Source organism: Carcharodon carcharias, chromosome 15, assembly GCF_017639515.1.
Source record: "Carcharodon carcharias isolate sCarCar2 chromosome 15, sCarCar2.pri, whole genome shotgun sequence".
Lineage (NCBI taxonomy): Eukaryota > Metazoa > Chordata > Chondrichthyes > Lamniformes > Lamnidae > Carcharodon > Carcharodon carcharias.
In genome coordinates this window covers 28,536,745-28,559,019 of record NC_054481.1, presented here as the reverse complement: position 1 = coordinate 28,559,019, position 22,275 = coordinate 28,536,745, and the positions used below count along the sequence as shown (strand labels likewise).

General features: G+C 43.3%; 1 protein-coding gene across 2 annotated transcripts in view; it reads right to left on the bottom strand.

Moving 5' to 3' along the window:
* Nucleotides 1-2,856: 2,856 nt before the first annotated feature.
* Nucleotides 2,857-22,275, bottom strand: part of srl (sarcalumenin) — a 33,841-nt gene continuing 14,422 nt past the window's right edge. Inside the window, exons 4-7 of one of the 2 annotated variants that reach the window (XM_041207459.1) lie at nucleotides 18,786-18,818; nucleotides 11,130-11,246; nucleotides 8,059-8,292; nucleotides 2,857-6,886 (exon numbers count right to left, since the gene is read on the bottom strand). In XM_041207459.1, the coding sequence (XP_041063393.1) occupies nucleotides 6,075-6,886; nucleotides 8,059-8,292; nucleotides 11,130-11,246; nucleotides 18,786-18,818 (1,196 nt within the window). In that variant the 3' untranslated portion in view covers nucleotides 2,857-6,074. The remainder of the gene's footprint in view (nucleotides 6,887-8,058; nucleotides 8,293-11,129; nucleotides 11,247-18,785; nucleotides 18,819-22,275) is intronic. The other variant, XM_041207460.1, reaches the window with a different exon arrangement.

Sequence of the window (22,275 nt, the reverse complement as noted above, 5' to 3'; positions counted from 1 at the left end):
AAGCAATGACCATGTCCAACAAGAGATCCAATCTAGCAATCTCCTCTTGACATTCAACGGCATTACCATCACTAAATACCCCACCCTCAACAACCTACAGGTCACCATTGACATGGACTGCAGCAGTTTAAGAAGGCAGCTCACCACCACCTTTTCAAGAGCAATTAGGGATGGGTCATAAATGCTGGCTTTGCCAGTGACACTCACATTCCATGAATGAATTTAAAAACTCATGGTGCATTTACTAACTGAGAATTTAAGAATTTCAAGAATTTTAGATTTAGTTCTTAATGGTTGTTAGTGGATCTCCTCAGAGTTGTGCATTGATTCATAAGGATTACATTTTTCATAAGGATTGAACGGAAAAACATTCCTCAGATACTTTACAAAGCATAAACAAAAACAGAAATACCTGGAAAAACTCAGCAGGTCTGGCAGCATCGGCGGAGAAGAGCACAGTTGACATTTCGAGTCCTCATGACCCTTCAACAGAACTAAGTAAAAATAGGAAAGGGGTGAGATATAAGATAGTTTAAGTGGGGGGTTGTTGGGACAAGAAGCCAGTAATAGGTGGAGATACCCAAAAGATGTCACAGACAAAGGACAAGAAGGTGTTGAAGGTAGTGATCTTATCTAAAGGAATGTGCTAATTAAGGGTAGAAAGCAGAAAGGAGTGTTTGAGCCCTTGGACGGTGAGGAGAGAGGAAGTGAAGGAGGAGTTGTTGCATCTTCTGCGTTTGCATGGGAAGGTGCCATGGGAGGGGGTTGAGGAGTAGGGGGTGATGGAGGAGTGGACCAGGGTGTCACGGAGGGAATGATCCCTACGGAATGCCGCCAGGGGGTGTGAAGGGAAGATGTGTTTGGTGGTAGCATCATGCTGGAGTTGGCAGAAATGGCGGAGGATGATCCTTTGAATGCGGAGGCTGGTGGGGTGATGACAAGGGGTCCCTATCATGTTACTGGGAGGGAGGAGAAGGCATAAGATGGGCCGGACACGGTTGAGGGCCCTGTCAACGATCGTGGGTGGAAAACCTTGGTTAAGGAAGAAGGAGGACATGTCAGAGGAACTGTTTTTGAAAATGGCATCATCAGAACAGATGTGACGGAGGCGAAGGAACTGAGAGTTTGCTTCCAATTTCCACCCCTCCATCATTTTCACATGGTCCATTTCTGACACTTCCCTTCCTTGACCTCTCTGTCTCAATTTCTGGTGATTGTCCACCAATATCCATTACAAGCCTACCGACTCCCACAGCTACCTCAACTACAGCTCCTCACACCCCGCTTCCTGTAAGGATTCCATCCCATTCTCTCAGTCCCTTCGCCTCCGTCGCATCTATTCTGATGATGCCGCTCTCAAAAACAGTTCCTCTGACATGTCCTCCTTCTTCCTTACCCGAGGTTTTCCACCCACGGTGGTTGATAGGGCCCTCAACCGTGTCTGGCCCATCTCCCGCGCATCCGCCCTCACGTCTTCTCCTCCCAGAAAGATGATAAGGTCCCCCTTTTCCTCACTTATCACCCCACCAGCCTCCGCATTCAAAGGATCATCCTCCGCCATTTCTGCCAACTCCAGCATGATGCTACCACCAAACACATCTTCCCTTCACACCCCCTGGCGGCATTCCGTAGGGATCATTCCCTCCGTGACACCCTGGTCCACTCCTCCATCACCCCCTACTCCTCAACCCCCTCCCACGGCACCTTCCCATGCAACCGCAGAAGATGCAATACCTGCCCCTTCACTTCGTCCAAGGGCCCAAACACTCCTTTCAAGTGAAGCAGCATTTCACTTGCACTTCCCTCAACTTAGTCTACTGCATTCGTTGCTCCCAATGCAGTTTCCTCTACACTGGAGAGACCAAACGCAGACTGGGTGACCGCTTTGCAGAACACCTTCAGTCTGTCCGCAAGCATTACCCAGACCTCCCTGTCACTTGCCATTTCAACACTCCATCCTGCTCTCACGCCCATGTGTCTGTCCTTGGCTTGCTACGTTGTTCCAGTGAAGCTCAACGCAAACTGGAGGAACAGCACCTAATCTTCCGACTTTACAGCCTTCCGGACTGAATATTGAGTTCAACAATTTTAGATCATGAACTCTCTCCTTCATCCCCACCCCCTTTCTGTTTCTTCCCCCTCCTTTTTGTTTTCTCCAATAATTTATATAGATTTTTCTTTTCCCAATTATTTCCATTATTTTAAATGTATTTCCACCCATTGTTTTATCTCTACATTTTAGCCTATTTTGATCCCTTCCCCCCCACCCCATCCCCACTAGGGCTATCTGTACCTTGTTTGTCCTGCTTTCTACCCTTAATTAGCACATTCCTTTAGATAATATCACCACCTTCAACACCTCTTTGTCTTTTTGTCGTGACATCTTTTAGTTATCTCCACCTATTACTGGCTTCTTGTCCCAAAAACAACTGTCCCCCCCCCCCCACCCCCACCCAAACCATCTTATATTTCACCCCTTTCCTATTTTTACTTAGTTCTGTTGAAGGGTCATGAGGACTCAAAATGTCAACTGTGCTCTTCACCGATGCTGCCAGACCTGCTGTGTTTTTCCAGGTATTTCTGTTTCTGTTTTTGTTTTGGATTTCCAGCATCCGCAGTTCTTCGATTTTAACTTTACAAAGCAAGTAGGATTTCCAGAAGATTCACAGGAAATGACATGTGAGACCAAGAAGTTGGTGTACACAGAAAGATTCATTTTATTCTAAAGATTTGTTAGTAAGCCTGCTACCTTTAGGACTTAAAGGAAACTAATTGATGCAATAAAATACATTTTATTTTGTGCAAATTCAAGAGAAAGTGCAACTCAGGACAACTAAAACTTCTAAGGACAAAGTGTGGTGTTTGAAAATGAGCTTTATTAGAAGGGTCTGCATTATCTACAAACTGACGTACTGTAAACTTGTCTTTGATTCATTTTGTAGCTAATCCCTAAAATTGGCAGTAAGAGCCTGATTTTAGGACACTTCTAGGCCTTCTGATTTCAGGCTTTAACCTGTTGCAACCAAGCAACCCTAAAAGATGAATTCCAAAACTCAAGTTCAACCTGTTCAAGCCAAATTAAACCTTTAAGTAAGAAGGCACCGCCAACTGGCCATAAATGTTTACAGTGACATGTGATCCACCCCTTTGCTATCAGCAGACTCCCCTTATGGATTCAGGTTGTCTGCCTACTGTCTTGTGAAGCCTGACGTTTTCTGATTCCAAACAGTTTGTTTCATTTTTGAGTCAAAAAGTACGGATTTTCTCACCACCAATTTAATCCAAATTTGACAGGAATTCGGGGAGAGAGGAAAAAAAGACTGAGAATTAGAAGGCCTAGATGTAAGGGCCAGTTTTACAAACATTTGTTCCTAACAATTTTGCATCCATTAAAATTATGCCAATCCCCAGCCACAATGCCCCAATATGTTTCCAGTGGGCAAGGTTCCTTATCAGACACTGCACTCTTACAATCAACGCTGTAGAGAATTTATTGTCTGGGTTTCTTGCAGGGAGTTGGGTTTTCTCTGAACACAGAGGAACCCACAACATACAAGAAATGCAGAGTCTCCTGGAAAAATGCAATCGCAAAACAACAGACCTTTCACAGGTTAAAGACAGACAATTTTTTCTCTGATATACCCAAATGATCCTAATGCTACAGTCACACATCTAACCCTAGATGGCCAACATTGTTGTCCTCCCACCAATATCCAAAATTCACAGATCATGGACACCAGTGCTCAAAGGTTCTCGCTTTTCATCCGTGGAAGATGCTGTGGAGTTTGTAGGATAGTACATGGCTAGCTACTGTCAACAGCTAAGAGGTCCCAAGACCACTAGCTACCCTCTGCCACTGTGTAAATTCAATAGTGATTGTTCTGGGATAATATAGAGATAAAAGTTTGAGCATTAGGAAATACATGTAGACTGATAACAGGATACACCACTAGGGCCTCCCAAAGTAATCATCTTCAGCTATTTAGTTCTCCACTTCTTAGCATTTGGACCAGTAATTCACATGGACAATTAATGAACAAGGATTATGTTGCAGAGCATGTTTGGACAATGTCTAAGACACTCCACCACCTCAATATTAACTACTCCACTTTTCCTGTTGAATATCACATTAGTTCCTTTCTGATCTTTATTTTCCAGGGAACTAGCATTACTATACCCTTCTGTGCTGCCCATTCCCACTTCTGGGTACCCAACTGTCATGTTGATGAGAATTGGGGAAAATGCAAGACTAAACCTTGCACAAAAATTAGTTTGTCATCGATTCAATCTGATCAGCAATGGCAGTGTACTGTTACTCCTCCCAAAAAAAGTCGCTCACATACTGTAGTCCTTGGTAAGTGAACCACTCAAATTTGTTTGATCACTGAGTGGTCAGCTACTAACCTGTGTTTTGTGGCCTTTATACAAGTGTTTCATAGTTTATTAATTCAATTTTATCATGATATTCTTTACAAATCTCCAACGCCTATGTTGATTCACTTTTACATAAGTTGCCTCACTAACTCTTCTCTCTTCTACTTACACTCAACACTTTTCTTTGTCCATGAAGGAAAATTCCTTTATCTTCCCGAATGGAATCAGGGCATTAATTGCTTTCAGTATCCTGTTAGTGATGTATTTAATGGAGGTGATGAGATTTCCAAGTTGAAGTACCTTCTCAAATGTCCTAACAGTAGGACAGAGGGAAGCCGTGATGAGGATTAGTTAGCTGTCAGTTCTCAGATGGACAACTATAGAAATGGAGGGGCAAAGTATAAAGGGATGCATTTAAAAGAAAGAGAATGAAGAACAAGCTGAAGCAACAAACCATTCTATTATATCAAAGTAAACTTCATCTTAGCTGTACTGTGGAGTAGGTCCACAACATTTATGCATGCATTTTACTTTTAAATTGGCTCGCATACAATCAAAAGCTTTATATGGCCATCCTTTAACCTGAATAACCATAAGATTACAGTGTCAAAGCTCCTTAATGCATTGTAGAGATATCAGTGCACAGTGCTTGTATCATGCCAATGAAGGACAGTAAAGTGTTTCTGGGAAAACTCAACACAGAGTGCATAAGTTGCTGTCAGAGGCCTGAGGCACTCAGTGTATCCACTGACCAGATCAAAGATAATTGAAAGAAAAATGAGTGGAAGAGAAATGGAGAAAAGGCAACTAGCTGAATGACCGATAAGTTTGCTACAACCTGTAATTCTAACTGGGACATACATTTAAAGTTGTACAGATTGTCAAAGTGTGTTTTAAGTGTGTTGTAATCATAGTTCTCTCCTAACCTGTAATGATTTAAAGCACCACTGCCCTCATCTATTTTTTGCTGTACTCTATCTACATTTGCTACTTCATAGCACAGACAGCTGAGAAAATTTGTATGGTTCAGTGTGGAACCAGCTATATTGGTCAGTAAGTTTCCAGGTGGCCTGTAATTGAATGTTTTAAAGCATGCATGCCCTCTTGCAGGGTTTGTGTATAATTTGTCATACATATTAATGATGATCCAAAGCAAGGGGGCAAAGCTAGGTTATTTAGTTCAAGAATGGGTTATTTAGTTCAAGAATGTGGAAACTTAGTGTTTTAGACACAGCAAGCAGATCATTGTGACCAGGAATAACTAATGAGGGGAGGAGGAAAATGAGATAAAAAGGTACAAGAACAAAATGTTAACAGCAGCAAGAGTTGAGTCGTCATGCTCCAAACGGGGCAGAAGTGCTATCAAAGCTCTATTCTAAACATGCATTGAGACATTAACCACTTGCTACACTGCAAATTAACCCTCTGAGCCCTTTATAAACCTTTCTAAACGGAGTCAAAAATGACCAGGTTGGTACATCTTTGTTTCTAGAATGCTATTCATTAAAAAATGTATTGCGCTTCGTATTTTTACATATTCGTGGTACAGATTCGATAAAAGTTTTTTTTAATGTCCTTTAAAGTATACAACAGGTGTCTCGATGCTGAAAGCTCAGTTCTCAAAGGGTTAATGAACCATGGCTTCTTGGACAGATAAGACATAAGCTATTTCACCCATAAATAATGTACAAGCTCCTTGTTCAGGGCTTTCTATATCGGTTCTTTGGCGTTTCTCCACATCCGGTGATGTCACAGGATGAAAGAGATGGGTTTTTCCCAGCAGCGATGGTTCCCAACAAAGCAGGAAGCTCATGGGCGATGATACGCTCGATTTTCTCCAGCAGACATCCTCCCATGTATGAGCATTGTGCTGATAGCAACTTGAAAGTGTTAATAGAATTAATGCCAAAGAAATCTTTATAGACATTAGGATTGGGCAGGTCAAACTTGCTGACGTTGGTCTTAGCCAAGATGGATTTAAAGATGTAGAATTTATCTGGTTCATCCAATATTTCATTGAAGACCAGCTCAGGATCACTGAAGAAGGTCATTTTGTCTTTAAAAGTTTGCAAGTATCTGTCCACAAGAAGGGCGTGAATGCGGACGCGTATGGCATGCTGGCGGATGAAGGCAATTTTGTTCTCCAGCCTATTCTCAATGACTTGGTTGAGATCCTCCAGTAGGGAGACCTCCTCTTTCAGGAATAGGTTTTGGTTTGTATCAGGTTGATACTCATACGGCCAAAAGGAACTAACGTAGACCCGCGGTGGTTCTGTGACATTGATTAATGGTGCCAGGCTCCAGAAGAGAGCTCCATAGACTCGCATTAGTTCCTGAGTGGCCACATTGTCGGCTTTGTTCAGAATTATTCTGATTTGAGATTCGCGACCCTTCAGTTGACGGAAGAGCATCTCCAATTCCAATCCGACATCCAGTTTGGTGGGATCAAACACGACAAATATGAGGTCGGCTCGGTCAATAAACCACTGGCAAACATCATTGAAGGGATAACCTATGAAAGATAGAAAAATAGAAATTTGCTGTTTTATTCCATGTAGAAATAATCAAATTACTAGGTCTCTAGAATTGAATGAAGGGGGCGGATGGATGGAAATCCCTCGGATCTATTTTACGGAATTGAATGAAAATCCTCTTCCCTCTTAATATCATTTTCAAAACCCCTCCATGCCATTGTCTTACCCAACCTCTGATCATGTCCTATCTTAGGTTCCATCTCAAGCTTCTTATTCCTCCAACTGTGATCTACTGTGCTTCCCCCACTCTCCGTTCCATCGCCTCTGCCCTACTTCCTGGTTCCACCTTTAAACGCCTCCTCAAACACTTGTTGGGCCGAGCCCAAGGTCACCTCTGAACTCCAGCACTTAATCACTGTTGTTTTTCATTGAATTTTTCCCCCAACACAAGGACATTACATTGATGCCACACTGTTGCTGAAGTACTTGACCTGTTTATTAAATAAGAACTTTGGTAAATACCCAAGGTAGACTTTTTACCTAAGCTCACAAAACATCTGAATGATATTCTTGCAGTTTTACATTTCAATTCCTCCACGTGTTTTTGCCTCGTATGTAACTCTTTCGAGTACAAACATGTTTCCATCTGTTCCTATTCAGATGAAGTTACATTGTTTCGTAGTTTGCCATTGTGAGATTTGAACTCTTGATCTTGGGGTTACAAACCCAGTACCATAACCACTTGGCTATTTAGGCCAAGCTTGCCTCGTATCTACTGTGACCATTGTTGTCATGTGTGCAATGAGCAGTAATCAGGATCCTTCCCTCCAAATCACAGGCTCACCTCCTGAAAACACATTGGGACATTGGGGTCCCCATGAGTTCCCAACTTGCACTTCATTTTCATTTTGAGTGCCAGTCCTCATTGAAATTCCCCGATTGTTAAAATAACACAGGATAGCCACGTGTGGAAAAGGATCATTGAATGGCTGATCATTGTATTGCTGCATGATTTCTTGCTGCCATCTCCCCAACTTAACCTGCATCGTCACGGTTCACGGCTAATTCATAGCTGTCCATTCAGTAACATTATTACTTTTAAAGACAATCCCTCTCTCCAGCCCCCGCCCCGGTAATACTTCCCCGACTATATCGTACCTTACCCAAATGAGTCAAAAGAACTGGTATTAGCAGACTTCATGTTATTTACCTCTTTCTTGCTGTTTACGATTTTCGATGATACCAGGTGTATCTACAACAGTCACTCGTTCCAGCAGCTTGTGTGGGAGCTCAATGCCAACCAGTTTCTCCAGAAAGTTCTGTCCGAACTTTTCCAGAGGGGAGAATGACCGAGCGCTGTCAGCAGCCATGACAATTCCTTCTACTGTGCGTATCTTAGACCCGTGCATCAACACGGTAAATTCCGATGTCGTGGGCTCCGCACCTTATGGGCGAAATGGAGAATATAGGAAAATTAGAAACATGAGTAGACTATTCGGCATTTCAAGCCTGCTCTGCCCTTCATTCTGATCTGCACCTCCGCTCCATTTGGTTGAGTTTGCTCCCTTCTCTTATCCTCTTACCCGACAAAAAATCTATCTACTAAAGCAAATTACTGCGGATACTGGAAACCTGAAATAAAAACAGGAAACACCTGAAATATTCGGGAAACCAGATAGCATTTGTGGAGAGAAACAGCTAACAGTCGATGACCTTTCATCAAAACAGAAAATCTATTTCGGCGGTGAAAACCGCAAGTGACCCAACATCCAAAGCCTTTTCGGGGGTGGGGGGCGGGTAGTTCCAGATTTCTACTAGGCAAGAAAGGCTGTTAACGGTGAGATCTGCAAGAAATACGCCCTAGAGCAGTAGTTCAAGGGATAATGTGTTCGGTTTAGACTACACCAGCAGGAAACTTTTGCCTGGTGTTCATGAACACCAAGCAGCGTCCGCCCATTTTTTATGATCATTGAATGCATTTCCCTGTACAAGTGCATTCAAAAGATCACCCCCATAGATTTTTCAACAGTGACAATTTTATTTTGTTTGAACTATTAAGTCACATTTTCCACAGCGAAATCATAGATTTCTGACATGTGATGAGTAACAAACATTTTTTATAGGGGGCACCACTAAAAACAATTGGCTGAACTAATGATATTTAAAGAAGCATTAAAATATGTTCTTGTACTTTTTACGCAACTGATTTATTAAGATCTGGAATGCACTGCCTGAAAGGATAGTGAAAACAGATTCAATATTAACTTATCAAAGGACGTTGAATATGAGTATAACTTGAAAAGGAGAGATATGCAGAGCTATAAGAAAGAGCAGAGAAGTGGAACTAAATGGATGGGCTATGGCCCCTTCTGTGTTGTATGATTCTGTGACGAGTGCTTGTGAAATAAGTCCTCAGTTAATTAAGAAAGCTTCAGAAAGCAATACTTTAAACACCGTTTGAGTTTAGAAATTCTCTCACCACTCTGGTTCTGCAGGCCCCAACATCTCACAGCAACTGACTAACTGATACCAAGGTTTCTGAGCTCTGAGATCTAGTGATCGGATTCTTGAATTAGAAAAAATCCTGGTGTGTTAATTCAGTTAGTCTGGAGGTTTCTATCCTTCGGCTGACCAGTTTGGTGGCAAATGTAACTATGTACTCTGCCTTATTGAATGCGATGATCGATTTATGAATGATTTAAAATGAATCATGAATAATATTGGACTCATGCCAACACAGATGGGAGTCTTTGAACCAATTGTTCTGTCCATTCTGGCTTTCTCTGATTATGAACTCAAGTTAAAGTAATCTCTGTTGGAGTTGAGTGCCATTGTCCTGCAGTGAATTAAAACTCAAATGGAACAGGTGGAGGAGTATACCATTTGGCTCTTCGAACCGCTCCACCATTAAGATCTTAACTGATCTTCCACATCCACGTTCCCACACTATCCCCATATCCCTTGATTCTTTTAGTACCCAAAAACTGTTGACCTCTCGAATATACTCAACAACTGAGTATCCACATCTGGAGTAGGGAATTCCAAAGATTTACAACCTTATGATTAAAGAAATTTCTCTCATCTGAGCCCTAAATGTCTTACCCCTTATTCTGTGACTGTGATCCTTAGTCTAGAACCCCCAGCCAGAGAAACATCTTTCTAGTGGGACCTATCAGAGATGAAGATGGAAATTTGTGTGTAGATGCAGAGGCTATGGGAAGGGTTTAAAATGAATATTTTGTCTCGGTGTTTACAAAGGATTGGCCAAATAGTGGATAGTGTAGAGGATAGCCATAATCTCCAAAACGATATAGATGGGTTGGTGGAGTGGGCGGTAAAGTGGCAGATGAATTTTAACATAGAAAAGTGTGGAGGTCATAATTTAGGGAGGTCAAACAGTTACAGGGATTACACAATAAATGGGAATATACTAAGAGGGATAGATGAAATGAAAAATCTTGGCGTACAAGTACACAGGTCCCTGAAGGCAGCAGTTTAAGTAGACAAGGTTGTAAAGAAGGCATATCGAATGCTCTCCTTCATTGGCAGTGGTATAGAATATAAATGTAAGGATATAATGTTGGAATTGTATAAAACACTGGTGAGGCCACACTGGTATTGTGTGCAGTTCTGTTCACCACATTACAGGAAGGAGGTAATAGCTCTGGAGAGGGTGCAGAGGAGGTTTACAAGAATGTTGCCAGGGTTAGAAAAGTGTTGCTACGAGGAGAGATTGGATAGGTTGGGGTTATTTTCCTTAGAACAAAGAAGGCTGAGAGGTGACTTGATTGAGGTGTACAAAATTATGAGGGGAATAGATAGAGTGGACAGAATAAAATTGTTTCCCTTGGTGGAGAATTCTAGAACCAGGGGACATAGATTCAAGATAAGTGGCAGACGGTGTAGGGGGGACATGAGGACAAACTTTTTTACGCAGAGGGTAGTGGGTGTCTGGAATTCACTGCCCAAGTTGGTGGTAGAGGCAGAAATTCTAAACTCTTCTTAAAAGTATCTGGATCTGCACCTTAAGTACTGTAAGTTGCAGGGCTATGGGCTGGGTGCAGGAAGGTGGGATTAGAAAGGGCACCTAGGTGTCCTCAGGCTGGCATGGACAAGATAGGCCAAATGGCCTCCTTCTGTGCTGTAACTTTTCTATGGTTCTAGTACATATCCCATCAAAACTCTAAATACATTTTATATATTTAATTAAGTAACTTATCATTCTTCAAAATTATCGGCCTATACTCCTCAATCTCCTTTTCAGATTGCCTATCTCAGTACCTGTATAAAGCTGGTAGATAGTCTCATCCAGTCCCAGGAGATAGTTGACCATGGTGGACTTTCCAACACTCCACGGCCCCAAGAACAGCACCATTGGTTTTGATACAATTTCTCCATCTGGAAGTAGAGCAGTTTTCATAGACAATAACAGAAAAACAATTAATTGTAACATGGCAGAATCGTAGTGGCTAACTGGTCAGAGCCTGTAAAGCTAAAAGAAATTCCTCCCAAGAGATGATAACGTAGAAGGGTCTTATAAGCAGGTAGAAATGCTTAGTTCCTCCCTGCATTCACACTGGAGACTAATGGGTGTCAGCCTTGGCTCACTAATCGTACCGAGTTGCCGAATCAGAAGGTTGTGGGTTCAAGTCCCATTTCAGAAACTTGAGCACAAAATAGTGCTGATGCTCCAGTGCAGAAGTGCTATCTTTCAGATGAGCCTTTAAAATGAGACCCCATCTGTCCTCTGAAGTGGAAATAAAAGACCCTATGTCACTCTTTTGAAGAGGAGCAATGTCCTAGCCAATACCTATCCCACAACCAACCTCATCACATTGCTATTTACGGGACCTTGCTGTGTGTTAACTGCCGTATTTCCCTACATTGTAAGAAACACTATAGATTAAAAAATACTTAATTAGCTGTGAAACTTATTGGAATCCCCCGAATATTAGCGACTATCATCACTAGAGGGATGTGAAATGATCAAGCTACGGATACAGATCTCATCTGACCCATTCATTTAAGAGGTTGAGCATTTGGATCATCTGTTATGGAAATCTCATTCGTGTTGTTGGGAATTGCCTGATAAACTGTTAACCAGGGAAGATAATAACTCTTATTCACTTGCTTAAGTTAACTGGGTTCTATTAATTCCAACTCATGACTACTGGATATAGGGAAAGCGTTTGAAGTATACGGAAGTGAAGGCTGGTATGGAGGATCACGTTGTCAATCTACTGTATGTGAAAAAAGCTTTGTACTTCCTTTTGAGTCATTTTGTTAACCAAGAAGTCCCAAGGAAAGGATGACGGATCCCAGGAAAGGTACAGAAATCTTAAAGAAATAGTATTGAAATAAAACAAATTAAAACATCGTGAAACTAACGGAACAAGAGAGGAGAGATTGAAACCCAGGGAACAAAAGATGTTGAAACAGAACGAGACGAAACAGACATTAAAGCAAGGAACAAAATAAAGCAAAACAGACTGAAAAAGAAACAAAGGTTGAACTAGGGGAAGGAGCGGTTGAAACAGAAACACTGAGACAAATTCAAATAGCGTCTGAATCAGTACACCCAATCCTGATGGATGAGGTGTGAGGGATGTCAGGGATCTAAGTGAAAGTTACCAACTGTGAAGTTATTTCTACCTATGTTTAGTCCATTTACGAAACCTCATTAGAGGGAAAAGAAACTTGCATTAATATCGCGCCTTTCATGACTTTGGGAAGCCCCTAAATCCTACGCGTCAATGAAGTATTTTTGAGGAGTTGTAATAATGATGAATAAGCAGCTCCCCGTTCAATCTACTGTTTCAAGATTGAACAATCTTTCCATTTGAAGAAGGGGGGTGGTGAGGGGGTAGCTGAGAGAATTCCAGAAGATAGATTTTCCAGTTCCTCTCCCAGGACAAATTCCTCATTCTGCTGCAGTCCATTGAAATCATAGACACGGGGCCGCAATTTTCAAATGTGCTCTCACAATGGAAGAGGATTTCGAGTTTATAAGGAAGTTGGAGTTTCTTTATTTGGAAGCTAGGAAAGGTAGCCGATGATGAAATGAATGGCCACCTCCTATGCCATTATGAGTCTGTGACTTTAACTACAGTTTTCAAGACTTATGAAGGGAATTTACAAAAATGATCGAGTTTTTTTTTATTACCGTGACAGTTTAAATATCAGGTGGAAAGTGTGTAATAAAGTTTTGGGGCTACTTCCGCCGGGGAAGCTTATTGGAGCTGGGTTCAAGAAATTGAGGTAGCTCTGTAGAGAGAGGATTGAACGCTCCTATTTTTTTACGTTTTTAAACTCGCGCTTCCCCAGCACAAGGCATCGTGAACGTTTTTAATGAGCGGGGGATCCACCTGCGTCTGGTTGGGTCTCGCCAAAGGGTAAGGTGGGGTACAGCATTGAAATAAAAACAGAAAATGCTGGAAAAATTCAGCAGGTTTGGCAGCATCTGTGGAGAGAGAAACAGAGTTAACCGTTTCGAATCTGTATGACTCTTCATCAGAGCTAAAAACAAAAAAACTGCGGATGCTGGAAATCCAAAACAAAAACAGAATTACCTGGAAAAACTCAGCAGGTCTGGCAGCATCGGCGGAGAAGAAAAGAGTTGACGTTTCGAGTCCTCATGACCCTTCGACAGAACTTGAGTTCGAGTCCAGGAAAGAGCTGAAATATAAGCTGGTTTAAGGTGTGTGTGTGGGGGGCGGAGAGATAGAGAGACAGAGAGGTGGAGGGGGTTGGTGTGGTTGTAGCGACAAACAAGCAGTGATAGAAGCAGATCATCAAAAGATGTCAACAACAATAGTACAATAGAACACATAGGTGTTAAAGTTAAAGTTGGTGATATTATCTAAACGAATGTGCTAATTAAGAATGGATGGTAGGGCACTCAAGGTATAGCTCTAGTGGGTTTTTTTTTTATATAATGGAAATAGGTGGGAAAAGGAAAATCTTTATAATTTATTGGGAAAAAAAAGAAGGGGGAAACAGAAAGGGGGTGGGGATGGGGGAGGGGACTCACGACCTAAAGTTGTTGAATTCAATATTCAGTCCGGAAGGCTGTAAAGTCCCTAGTCGGAAGATGAGGTGTTGTTCCTCCAGTTTGCGTTGGGCTTCACTGGAACAATGCAGCAAGCCAAGGACAGACATGTGGGCAAGAGAGCAGGGTGGAGTGTTAAAATGGCAAGCGACAGGGAGGTTTGGGTCATTCTTGCGGACAGACCGCAGGTGTTCTGCAAAGCGGTCGCCCAGTTTACGTTTGGTCTCTCCAATGTAGAGGAGACCACATTGGGAGCAACGAATGCAGTAGACTAAGTTGGGGGAAATGCAAGTGAAATGCTGCTTCACTTGAAAGGAGTGTTTGGGTCCTTGGACGGTGAGGAGAGAGGAAGTGAAGGGGCAGGTGTTGCATCTTTTGCGTGGGCAAGGGGTTGTGCCATAGGAGGGGGTTGAGGAGTAGGGGGTGATGGAGGAGTGGACCAGGGTGTCCCGGAGGGAGCGATCCCTACGGAATGCCGATAAGGGGGGTGAAGGGAAGATGTGTTTGGTAGTGGCATCATGCTGGAGTTGGCGGAAATGGCGGAGGATGATCCTTTGAATGCGGAGGCTGGTGGGGTGATAAGTGAGGACAAGGGGGACCCTATCATGTTTCTGGGAGGGAGGAGAAGGAGTGAGGGCGGATGCGCGGGAGATGGGCCGGACACGGTTGAGGGCCCTGTCAACGACCGTGGGTGGAAAACCTCGGTTAAGGAAGAAGGAGGACATGTCAGAGGAACTGTTTTTGAATGTAGCATCATCGGAACAGATGCGACGGAGGCGAAGGAACTGAGAGAATGGGATGGAGTCCTTACAGGAAGTGGGGTGTGAGGAGCTGTAGTCGAGATAGCTCCACCCCTCCGTCATTTTCACGTGGTCCATCTCTGACACTTCCCTTCCCTTCCTTGACCTCTCTGTCTCAATCTCTGGTGATAGACTGTCCACCAATATCCATTACAAACCCACCGACACCCACAGCTATCTCGACTACAGCTCCTCACACCCCACTTCCTGTAAGGACTCCATCCCATTCTCTCAGTTCCTTCGCCTCCGTCGCATCTGTTCCGATGATGCTACATTCAAAAACAGTTCCTCTGACATGTCCTCCTTCTTCCTTAACCGAGGTTTTCCACCCACGGTCGTTGACAGGGCCCTCAACCGTGTCCGGCCCATCTCCCGCGCATCCGCCCTCACTCCTTCTCCTCCCTCCCAGAAACATGATAGGGTCCCCCTTGTCCTCACTTATCACCCCACCAGCCTCCGCATTCAAAGGATCATCCTCCGCCATTTCCGCCAACTCCAGCATGATGCCACTACCAAACACATCTTCCCTTCACCCCCCTTATCGGCATTCCGTAGGGATCGCTCCCTCCGGGACACCCTGGTCCACTCCTCCATCACCCCCTACTCCTCAACCCCCTCCTATGGCACAACCCCTTGCCCACGCAAAAGATGCAACACCTGCCCCTTCACTTCCTCTCTCCTCACCGTCCAAGGACCCAAACACTCCTTTCAAGTGAAGCAGCATTTCACTTGCATTTCCCCCAACTTAGTCTACTGCATTCGTTGCTCCCAATGTGGTCTCCTCTACATTGGAGAGACCAAACGTAAACTGGGCGACCGCTTTGCAGAACACCTGCGGTCTGTCCGCAAGAATGACCCAAACCTCCCTGTCGCTTGCCATTTTAACACTCCACCCTGCTCTCTTGCCCACATGTCTGTCCTTGGCTTGCTGCATTGTTCCAGTGAAGCCCAACGCAAACTGGAGGAACAACACCTCATCTTCCGACTAGGGACTTTACAGCCTTCCGGACTGAATATTGAATTCAACAACTTTAGGTCGTGAGTCCCCTCCCCCATCCCCACCCCCTTTCTGTTTCCCCCTTCTTTTTTTTCCCAATAAATTATAAAGATTTTCCTTTTCCCACCTATTTCCATTATATAAAATAAAAAAAAACCCACTAGAGCTATACCTTGAGTGCCCTACCATCCATTCTTAATTAGCACATTCGTTTAGATAATATCACCAACTTTAACTTTAACACCTATGTGTTCTATTGTACTATTGTTGTTGACATCTTTTGATGATCTGCTTCTATCACTGCTTGTTTGTCGCTACAACCACACCAACCCCCTCCACCTCTCTGTCTCTCTATCTCTCCGCCCCCCACACACACACCTTAAACCAGCTTAAATTTCAGCTCTTTCCTGGACTCGAACTCAAGTTCTGTCGAAGGGTCATGAGGACTCGAAACGTCAACTCTTTTCTTCTCCGCCGATGCTGCCAGACCTGCTGAGTTTTTCCAGGTAATTCTGTTTTTGTCTTCATCAGAGCTCTGTTTCTCTCTCCACAGATGCTGCCAGACGTGCTGACCTTTTCCAGCATTTTCTGTTTTTATTTCAGATTTCCAGCATTCGCAGTATTTTGCTTTCACCTGGGGTACAGAATTATCCAGGTAGAAAGTGGAGGCGGACATCGTGCCGCTGTGATTCACCCTCACACCTCATATGATTCAATAGGAAGCTGGACAGACTTTACAAGCAATCTAAGAGCATGTTTTTTTGAACATTGAGACTGCCCTGGTGATCTGTTGAGTTGCAAATGAATGTCTCATTCGTCTAGCATACCGCTCCAGTGAATTATGTAAATTTTGTACAGTTTTTCATATATAGGGGCAAATTTCGGAATTGTGCTTCTAGCAGGAACCCTTTTGCTGCTCCGGAAGCTGGATCCAAACGCACGTCGAGGGAAACTTAAGCCGGGCCTTTTATTTCGAGATATCTTGGGAATTTCCTGCATTATCTATGTTTATCATGACAATAACATCAGAAATCATATATATACTGTTAGTATTTTCAGACATGGAAGATTACCAGCTGACCGCCAATTGTTTCAGGGTCATCGGGGCAACCTAAAGAGCAGCATGCTCCAACTTTTCAAATTTTAAAAGTAAACCCCGCGGAGGATTTTTCTGGATCTGCGCCGGTTTCACTAGATCGGCTGAGTAAAACAAGTGGGAAATTGGGCGTTTTTCTTTCCAGGTATGCACTGAGACCCACTCCTTTTTTCGTTCTTTGCCGCGGCGAAGCAATCCAGCATATTTTGGGTGCAGAGCTAGGTAAATCTTCCCTAATATAAAAACAAAAAAACTGCGGATGCTGGAAATCCAAAACAAAAACAGAATTACCTGGAAAAACTCAGCAGGTCTGGCAGCATCGGCGGAGAAGAAAAGAGTTGACGTTTCGAGTCCTCATGACCCTTCGACAGAACTTGCGTTCGAGTCCAAGAAAGAGTTGAAATATAATTTCAACTCTTTCTTGGACTCGAACGCAAGTTCTGTCGAAGGGTCATGAGGACTCGAAACGTCAACTCTTTTCTTCTCTGCCGATGCTGCCAAATCTTCCCTAACATGCTTTAATACAGATACTACAGTATACATTCCCCCACTGAGGATCCTTGCCGATGGCCGCACCTATTGCCAAACGTGTCGACTAGTTTCTTGCTGATGTACATGTCCGATGTCAGTCCATTCGTTCGATGCGTGCAAATTGCCCCATCCACAGAGACAAGAACTGAGACAGAGTGACAGGGCACTGACACACAAACTTCAAGGGGAAAGGTTGAGTAAAAGGTAACATGCACGGTCCTGTAGCCTGTCAGCTGCTGATCAGTAAGCATTAGTAAACACTGCATCAAATCCATATCACACCTTTAGAATATGGATTTAACACTGAGCTTTCTCCATCGTGTTTGGTGTCTCATGCTTCTAAACTCAGCGAAGGGTAGTTAAAAGGGGCAGAGCATTTATTCATGGGGCTGCTGCCCCTTCCTCACATTCTTGATATTTTGCTATAGCTGAAATTCAACTTCTAAAGCATTTTTTCTCTCTCTGAGTCGGTAATAATGTAATTTGTTCCACTTTTTGTAACCTAGTGTCAGCGTCAAACTCTCTCAGGGCAGGTACACATAGATTAGATACAGAGTAAAACTCCCTCGACGCTGTCCAATCAACCACTGCCAGGATAGCATGGGCCCCCTGCACTTCCTGACAATATGCCCTATCCTGAAACTCACTGGACTAGTGTGGCAATTCTGTTTCCCATCATAGCCACCCTTATGGAACCCCAGTGAGCTTCCTAGCCTCAGCCAGATAGTGGGTCAATTACTTAGTATCCCCAGCTACCTTTAGGTGGGAGAGGGGGCAGATCAGTGTACACCAGTTACTTTTTCGTGCAGGTTCCAGTTAGTTCTACAGTTCCAATTTGTAGTTCCAAACCCCATAATATCCACGATCCTCCGCCTATCCGAGCAACATGCGTGAATCCCGTGGCGAAGTTGCTGTCGATTGGGTTTTGCTCTAATAATTGATGTTTTGTTACTGGGAACAGGGAATTGTCAATTTATTGCAAAAACTTGTTTCTTGGGCCATTATAAAATGACTGCTTATATTTACATAATAATGCCGAGACTGGGGAGGTTGGGGAGGAGATAAAAGCAAGTCCTCCTAGATTGATAGTCAAACTTTATTCATGGCTGTCTGTGTGTGTGGACTTGCTCAGTATTCTGAGATTTCAAACCAATTCTTCCATGTTATTCAAGTTTTGGCCACAACATCAAAGTAAGTACTAAGCCCCTGCGTACTTTTAGATTGGTAGGGACCCTGAGCATGAGCGTCATGGGACTGACAGACCAGAAACACTGAGTAGCCTGGAAATGTGATAGATGGAGCCTGATTTAAGCAGAAGCTGTTGGCCGCCGGAGGTTTAACTGTCACTTTCCAATGGCATTTCTCCAACCAAGTAGCACGCTTGCTCAGTTATGTTACTGCCTTTTGCCCTCTAATAGTTAAAATGTTGGGCTTGAGCATGCAAGAGGCAGATAATGTTACCAACCTTGGAATGAGTTCATGGAACGTCCTGGGTAGGCTGTTAGATGGGAGGGGAAGAAAAAGGCAGAGTGAGTGGAGTCAAGCAAAAGGAAAGAAATGAAATCAGTGAAGAAAGAGAAAGAGAAGAAAGAAGCAGAAATGGTGACAACAAAATGTTAAACAAATACATGGAAGTTGGAAACTGAGACATTTAAACATGTTATTCCTTTCTATGTGCAAGATTTATGTGTTTATCACAACTTCTAAAATTTGAGTAGTTTTTCTCAAATGAGCTATTATGAACCAGTGTTGGAGCAACCAGTTGAAACATTCAAGTGAAACATAAGTCCTGATTTTAACTGGGGACCAGGAGTCGTGCGGGTAGCCGAGTGGAGGAGGAGTGGGGTGGTGTTGGGGCAGGTGGATGGGGACCAAGGTGGGAGTCAAACTGTCCGTTTCTTGGCATTGTGCGGTTTAGGAGATTTTAACTTCCAGGCGTCATCGACAAAGTCTCAGTGAGAACCCCCACCCCCCTTCCAATCCCACTCGCGGCGGAAATTGGCTGGGAGGCGGGTGTGCAGCGCCATGCAGCAGAAGCTACCACTGGGGACCAAAGGAAGGGCACCGCGGTAAGATGCAAGAGGAAATTTCAAGACGGCCTTGCGATTGGGGTAGTTGGAGAGGAGTTGGGGGAGGGTACCTAGGGTAGGGGGAGGCCTGAGCTGACGTGGCTTAGAGGAAGAATCCTGCTTCTCAAGGATCCCCAAGGAATTTTTAAGTAAAAAAACTTGGCCTTTCGATCTTGACTCAACTTCGCATTTAGCTGTCCTGGTGTAAAACCACAACCGCAGGCCTCTAGTTAACGTAGCAGTCCGTGCCCCAATGATCGGATCCCAAGCTGCATCTTTAAAGGAAAACCTTGCAGGTTTCCAGCGGTTGTCCCTCTCGCATGCTCAGAAGGCCAGGTTAAAACTGGAACCAGAGGAACTGGTGTATGACAGCAGTAGGTGAGTGAGTCACTTATGGCAATTTTAACTGCCTGGCCCGTTTCCGTCGATCAGGCAGGGGTAAAATCGGCCAGGTAGCATCTGAGATTTCCATGGACAGTTAAAAGGTCAATAATATAACCCAGGCGCCCCCGAGTCCTTCTCTGTGCCCGAGGCCATGAACATAGGGCAATGCAGGCGGAAAATGCCTGAGACACAAAAGTAATCAAAGCCCACTGGCACTGAACATATGTTAAAATAATATTCTTGAGCATCTCTGACCTTCTACAAGAGCATGTCGCTTGTAACTGGGCTGTTTAACCTCATAAGGTTCAGTTTTCTCACATGTCATTCTCATTGCTGCCCAAAATGGCCAACCGCTATTTAGCCTAGCCAGCCTGACAGTCTCAACGTTGGGAGGTATATCTACATATTCAAGCGAGCTGCCATTGCGTTCTCATGAAAAGTTGGCTCATCTGAATGTAAGTGGAGCCAGAGCTTGTTTCACAGACCCTGCGCATGGTCCACATTATTGGTCCTTACGTGTTGTAGAATATTTAACTGTGGAAAGCGTCACGTTGTCAAGACCCATGCAGTTCTCTCCTCGCACTTTCTAGAAACAGTCACTGGAGTCATCAGCAGCAGGAACATTGGCTGATGTTTCTCTGCTTCCCACAACCCGCCCACCCCACTGTCGCCCCCAAATCCCTGATGTTCCATCCTACGGAAATAATTCAAAATGCTCAAATTCGTCAGCTCATTTTTAAAATTGTGTGTACCAACACACTTCATGTTCTCGAAGTGTTTCGTACGCTCTTATGTTAAGATATATAACGTCAAAGTGGTGTCCAGTGATTTCTGTCACAATGTTGTTACAGGTTCTAGCGATCTGAGCACAAATTTCTCTCGCTGAAGCAACTCCAACTGCTATTCTGTTTATCTCGGGTGCATAAAACTTAATTTTCAGGTATTTCATCCGATAAACGAAGCACCCACACTTGCCTACTGCGTCTCAAATTAGCTGAATGATTTTTCGGGATCATTATGCCATCAAGAAGCACCCATGATGCTATCAATAATGTAAATAAATGACATTAGAACTCAGCAGGATCTAAAATGTCATTTCCATTTTTGACACAATCACTTGCATAATCGAAGTCCTAATGTCTTACTGAGAATGTAGATTTTACAATCCCTGTACATCCCTGTTAGAAATCAATAGTATTTTATGACTATAATTTTTTAAATTTTTGCGGTCTTTTTCTGTCCTTTTGAGACGGTCACAGTCCAGATTTCCATCCAACGTCCACACTTATACATTTTCCAACATGAGCCGTCGTAAAACAGTAAAGGACAGAACCGCACACTAATTCCCACCTTCCTTCCCTAGCCTAAATATACTGAAACAATTTTAGTTCCCATGTTGTTACCTTGACTGACATTGGCTAAGTCAGCAGCAGCCGAGTTCCTGACAGTGCTACCTCACCCAGTGCATTCACCTACACAAGTCATTACCTGCGTCATTTCTAATCTTCACTTTAATTTTGAAAATCATTCGGATCTATAGCTGAGCAGTTAGTTCAACAATTTCAGTTCTGAAAACTAATTTATTATGAAGAGACCAGGGAATTGCTCACAGAATCAACAGTAAGAATGAACTAGGGAATGTAGGGAGAATGTGTGCGTCATGGGTTGAGGCAAACATTTGTGTGTTTCAGCACTACATCCCTAAATCATCATTTCTGGAGTGCTGCTTTATAATCAAATAACTATGATTATAAAAACAGAAGTCATTTGACTGCAAACATTGAGTCAGATTATTCTTGGATCTGCTCCCATATCAAAACTGAAAATAAACAGGTTCACTGATAATACTTTCATCTGTGAAAACCAGATCAAACTGTTATGGTTGGAACTAGTATTTCTCAGAATAAAACCTAATACTGTTTACTGGCGCAAACTCAATTCAACATCAATGGCAAATAGCACAGATTTACAGAGATTAACAAAATAAGCAACAGTTGGAAATCTGGATTTAAAAAGAGTGCAACAGGAGAAAGAGTAAAGGACAAATTAATGTCCCGTGGAGACCCTTCATCAGATCTGGAAACTGGGAGATAAATTAACTGCTTTATAGGATTGAGCGAAAGAAGGGGAAGGATGTCAAGGCAGGGGTGCTGCTCCCCTGTCATAACAGCTGTGGGCTCAGTCGGTAGCGCTCATGCCTCGAAGTCAGAAGGTTGTGGGCTCAAGTTCCATTCCAGACACGAACGCATAATCAGTCGGAACGACAGTCCAGTGCAGTATTGAGAAAGTGCTGCATAGGAGTGGACGAATTGTCTTACTCTCCACTTTAACAATGAGCACTTACTTAACATTCTGACACATGAGCCGCATTTTAGAAATTATTTCATAATTTCTCAATATCGCATAATATGAACAAATTGGCAAAGAAATGAGGATGCATTATCTGCAATCCTTCGGCCACAAGAACCAGATGTGTTTGAATAGCTACAGGTCGCCCTTTTT